The sequence below is a fragment of the Bidens hawaiensis genome, unplaced genomic scaffold, assembly GCF_021521415.1.
Source record: "Bidens hawaiensis isolate Kalapana, Puna unplaced genomic scaffold, B.hawaiensis_p1.1 tig00018746_1, whole genome shotgun sequence".
NCBI lineage: Eukaryota > Viridiplantae > Streptophyta > Magnoliopsida > Asterales > Asteraceae > Bidens > Bidens hawaiensis.
The window spans coordinates 110009-115938 of record NW_027492839.1 but is presented as its reverse complement, the minus strand read 5'-3'; the positions used below and the strand labels follow the sequence as shown (position 1 = coordinate 115938).

General features: G+C 33.9%; 1 protein-coding gene and 1 pseudogene across 1 annotated transcript; both read left to right on the top strand.

The window, feature by feature from the left end:
• The first annotated feature begins 555 nt into the window (after window positions 1-555).
• Window positions 556-2022, top strand: LOC143556841 (LOB domain-containing protein 41-like). Its single transcript, XM_077046072.1, has 2 exons — window positions 556-927; window positions 1400-2022. The coding sequence occupies exons 1-2, from the start codon at window positions 744-746 to the stop codon at window positions 1822-1824; spliced, it is 609 nt and encodes a 202-aa protein (XP_076902187.1). The 5' UTR covers window positions 556-743; the 3' UTR covers window positions 1825-2022.
• Window positions 2023-2822: 800 nt separating this feature from the next.
• Window positions 2823-4377, top strand: LOC143556840 (3-ketoacyl-CoA synthase 5 pseudogene; annotated as a pseudogene).
• The last annotated feature ends 1553 nt before the right edge of the window (window positions 4378-5930 follow it).

Sequence of the window (5930 nt, the reverse complement as noted above, 5' to 3'; positions counted from 1 at the left end):
ATTTAAATAGTTATTTCGTAGCTAAAAAGAACTGGTTAAATTGTTTTTACATCAATACTGCTAGTGCTAGTAGAAGTTATTCAATAGAAAAGAAAAGCATGAGTCACACTCGAACAATTAATAGAAAGAAAAATTAAAATACTATGGTTGACGGTTGGGGACGATTCCCTAACCTAACCCTCGATTTCTAGCATACAAGAATAAGACAAAGTCACCTGTATCAACAATTAGTCGTAATTAAGCTGGAAGCCATAAAGTTCTATAAACAAAACTTTATGATTTCCAACAATAAAAAATGTAAAATATAATCTATAATGACATTCTAGTTATAGTTAAACTCGATCACATTAATACATCTATGAATTTACTAACCGAAAAATATATTAAACCGTCTTATTTTAAATTTGATATAGAAAACGTACCTTTGTAACTAACTCCCTAAAATTCATAACTTTTTATCACTTGTAAAAAATGTATAAATAATTAAGTGGTGTACGTGAAAATGAAAATAATCCGAATAAAATACCCGACGTTACTTAATTGATTTCTAAATAGTCACACTATTTAGAATGTCCATAAAGGAAAATCTTAAGGTGTTGTTTCCATGTAATCTTCTAAATGCAACGAGGATTCGCCACGTCTCATCCCATAATACAAAACATGTAACACTCTTATAGTCTTATAAATACCCATCTTCGTTTGCATCTTTAATCGCCTTTGTACTTGATCATAACTCAAAAACAATGAGCTGCAATGGATGTCGAGTTCTGCGCAAAGGTTGCGAAGACGATTGCATTCTTCGCCCTTGTTTAAGTTGGATTGCATCACCGGAATCACAAGCCAATGCCACCCTATTTCTTGCGAAATTCTATGGTCGTACCGGTCTACTTAACCTAATCAGCGTCGGCCCTCCCCACCTTCGCCCTGGTAAGTAAAACTCTATATTTTTATACCGTCACAATACTGTTAACCAACAAAATCAGATAATTTCATCCTCTGTCAGAGGGGAATCATAGGATAACTTTTAATGGGTTAAAAAAATAGAAAATCACAAGAATGACATTATTAAAAAACTAGTTTAACAAAATAGCCTATATTTTTAAAAAGTTTCAATCAAGTAGCGTTTGACAAATGCCCATTGCCGTTCAATGTTGGGGCAAAAGACTCATTCTATGCGTCATGTAGAAATTTGTTGCGTCGACGCAACATGTTGTCCTATGTAAAAGCTTTTGATTGGCTGAAACGTACACTTTTTCAATTAAAACCACATATTTTTGTAAAAGATTTTTTTTATTAAAAGTATTGATTAAAGTGGTCATTCTTGTCATTTTCCAAATAAAAAATTATATTTGTTTCATTTTTGGCTTTATATGTTGTTCTTATATAATTATTGTTACAGAAATATTTAAGTCATTATTGCATGAGGCTTGTGGTAGGATCATGAACCCAACATATGGTTCAGTCGGGTTAATGTGGTCCGGGAACTGGGAACGATGTCAAGCCGCGGTTGAGTCGGTGCTTCAAGGCTCTACAATCATGCAACTCAACAATCATGATGTTGCTATTATGCCTCTTGAGGGTTGTGACATCCGACATCTGTCTAAGAACTCGGAGAATGAGCGCCACCGTGTGAATACCCGCAACAAGTTTAAGAGGCCACGTGGTGGTTCTAGTTTTGGTTCTGGTTCTAGTTCTGGTTTTCATCAAGTGTGTTCCACCAGCAGTGGTGCTGAACCGGTCAAGTGCAAAATCCTGGAGCTGGAGGAGAAGCGAGTTGATGATTATGAATGTGGGAAGGTTCTCTTGGAGCTGAGTCTCGGGTAGAGCTACATTGTGTAATGGGATCCTTGTGTAATTTGTGTTCGGTGTTCACTACCCGTTTGATATGACGTTTATTGATATCTTGAAAAAAAATTTAAAAGGGAATATGTTTTTGAAATAAAAGTTGATCATTTTATGGTTGTGTATGTTAATATTTACGTTTTTACAAGCTACATTTTAATGATTTATTTAATTATTTTGTTTGCTAATGATCGATTTAAGAGACTACAAAGTACTTCAAATTAATCTCATATTTGATAAAAAAAAAATATTTTTATCTATATCTCACCTTGCTTTGATAATTATGGAATGAAACATATCCTCCTTGAGTATGTCATGAGATTCCTCGTTTTAACGGATTTTGATTTAACATGAGGAGTGTGTTCTTTTTCCCCACCATTTGAAATTACTCACATGCTTTCAACTATGTTGTTTAATTGTGACCGGCCGTTAGGTCGTAAACAGGTTAACCCAAATATAACATGTTTAAAAAATTGGTCACCCCCGACATGGATTGTTAATTAATGGGTTTTCTTGTTAACCCGTTTAAAAGATTTAAAGAGGTTAATATTTTTATTTTAGAGATGAAAAGTTTTAAAATTTAAAATTAACTATTTAATTTTTAATTTTTTATGAAATTATTAACTTTTAAATAGGAAATTAATTTCTCTTTTAAACATTTTTATCCTTTCTTCACTTTCAACCATTTTAATTTTATTTGTTTTAACCGTTCGTTAATCCGACTATTCTCATTCGCCTATTTAGCAAAACATATAAACTCAAGTTTTAAAAATTGAGAATGATAGAAAAACACACAAAAACAATTAAAATAACTTATCCAAATAATCTTAGCTTAGTTGTTTGGATAAGTTAATAAAGCCTTTTGGATATCTTAGCCTAATACAAGCAATCCATCCATGGATAATAGTTGTGAATATGGACAAATATATGGGCCGCTCAATTAATCTCCCCATCTACCTAGCCACCCTTTCCATTTTCTACTCATTCATTGATTCTTCTCCCATTTCCCTTCATATATATATCAATCACTCTCCTCTTGAATTACAAACAAAATCATGCATAACTTTGCAAAAGTAGCCTATGAGCATCTCATCATATCTTTCTCTCAACATGATCCCCTCATATCTTTATCCCTACTACTCATCACCATGCTAGTGTTCTACTTCATGAACAAGCCTAAAACCGTCTACCTTCTCGACTTCGCTTGTTTTAAGCCTCCCCCAATGTATCGAGTACCCTTTGCCACTGCCTACGAACACGGACGCATCATTTTAGCCTCGCAACCCAAGAGCATCGCGTTTCAAGTTAAAATCTTTGAACGAGCCGGCTTAGGTGAGGAAACAAGCTTACCCCAACCATTACATTACATCCCACCAAACCCTAGTTTGATGGACGCTAGAGACGAGACCGAAATGGTGGTTTTCTCCGCAATGGACTCGTTGTTTGAGCAAACCGGACTTAAACCTGAAGACATCGATATTATAATCGTCAATTGTAGCCTCTTTAACGCAAATCCATCACTTTCATCTATAGTGATTAACAAATACAAAATGAGAAGTGATGTTAAGAGCTATAACTTATCCGGAATGGGATGTAGCGCTGGCTTAATATCGATTGATTTAGCTAAACACCTTCTTCAAATCCATCCCGAATCTAATGCAATTGTTATAAGCACTGAAATCATCACTCCAAATTCATATATAGGTAAACAAAGATCCATGCTTCTTCCAAATTGTATCTTTAGAATGGGAGGTGCAGCAATCCTCTTGACAAACAAAACATGTTTAAGACATCATGCAAAGTATAGTCTCTTGCATGTTATCCGTACACACAAAGGATATGATGATAACTCTTATAATTGTGTTACACAACAAGAAGATGAAGAAGGCTATGTAGGAATAGCTTTGAGTCAAGATCTCATGGTGATTGCTGCCAAGTCTTTAAAATCAAACATTAGCACATTAGGTTCATTGGTTCTACCGCTATCCGAACAACTCTTGTTTCTCTTCAATCTTATAACAAGAAAAGTGTTTAAATTGCGTGATAAACCCTACATTCCGGATTTTAAAAAGCCGTTCCATCATTATTGTATCCATGCGGGAGGAAGAGCGGTGATTGATGCGATCCAGTCGAGTTTGAAGTTGTCGGATGAGGATATTGAGGCGTCCACGTTGTATCGGTGGGGGAATACATCATCGTCGTAGTTGTGGTATGAGATGGGGTACATAGAAGCTAAGGGGAGGATGAAGAAAGGTGATAGAGTTTGGCAAATAGGGTTTGGGAGTGGGTTTAAGTGTAATAGTGTGGTTTGGAAGTGTAATAGAGATATCGAGGTTCCAAAAACTGGAGCATGGGCAGATTGCATTCATAAGTACCCGGTTTCGGTTCCAGAAGTTGTGAAGCTTTAATTAGGCAAAGAGCCATAATTTTTTTTATTTTGTTTTTTGTATTTTGATAATTAATATCTAAATAAAATGGTTTTTAGAACTTATGAACTGGGATCAAGAACAAAAAGCAAAGTAGATGATAAGTTGTACTATGTATCTTAATAAAGATTGTTTGGTATATATAGTCTTATGTTTCTTCTTGATTTATGATGCTTGTAATAACTAACTCTCTCTTTTAATTAAGTGTTCCTTTTCTATTTACAACTCAAATATTTAGTCATGATGTGCCTGTTAACTGAAACATCTGATGAAAGTTGATTGATTGAACTTGAAGGAATTGAACCAAAAATTCATACATACTAATTAAGGGGTGTGTTTGTAATAGTTTCCAACGTGATACAAAGCGTGGCATGAAATAATTAGATCTTGGGTAGTTATATTTAACAATTGTTAAGTAAACAAGTCATGTTTGGTTCATAAACATGTTTCATTAAATGGGTTGCTTAGGTTAACATGTTTTAACTCATTTAACAAAACAACTTTACCTACTAAAGGTTGGTCTGCTAACCCGTTTTGCCTATTTATTACAACTTATCAATCACTAACACGATAGCATGTTTAGATCAGTTTGACTATTACTCATCGACTCACTAATCTGGTTTGCACGTTTTGATCAATATGTTAAACGTGTCGCTTTGAGTTACACGATTTTAAATGTTCCATTCTTTTTCACGAATGGATATAGCCGCCGTGTTTGTGTTGAAACTATTCAACTCACTAACCATACACCCTGCTAGATGGGTTGTATTACCTGATTTAAGTGTGGGTTAATTATGTTTTCTATTTAACTATTCTAAGTTATATTTGAGCACTAAAAGTTGATTCTATTTTCTATTAACTTTCAATTAATATACTATTTATTTATGTTTTAGTTATTTTCTAATATTTAAATATTATATATAAAAGAAAATTTATTATTTTGTGTAGTTTGTTTTTGTCTATATTCTAAATTCTATTATAATAGAGCGTTTAATAATATACTAGAAACCAGACTTTATAAACTAACATAAAACCTAAGGAGGACGTACAACATATCTATGATCTTGCAATTCAAATCTAGTGTCTCTACTAGTATGTTGTTTGCTCTTTTTGCATGTATATTGTGACACTTGGATGTAAAAATTGTGGTTAAGAAAAATGTACTGTCTTGCAAGTTTTGATGTTTCCTATTAAATTGATATAAGACTTCACCGTCACGTACTCGGGAGTGTGTATTAAATTGGCCGATGGTGTTGGGTGGTGAATTGAAGTATTGAGTTACATTGTTTCACGATGAATTTGGGGTCCTTTTTGTACTTTTAGCTGTTTTAAGTAACAATTGTTGCTTTTTTTTCTCTAATTAAAAGATTGTCTAAAGAGGATGAAACATCGATATTTTGAAGTCCCATGTTTGAACTTTGAAGTGAAATATGAAAACACAATGTTTATTAAATCATAAGTCGTACCCACGGGTCAGATACAAGTAGAAACCAGTTTCGAATCCAGTCTAGAATCGGGAATTTTGTGCAACTCTAGTATTAGGTGTCGTCAAGAGGTTTTCAAACCTGTAAAAGATGTAATAAATTTACGGATATGGAGAGAAGGTGATGGGCTTCTTATTCTCAGTCCATTGTGATGAAGTCCAGACTCTAGCCCAATTAA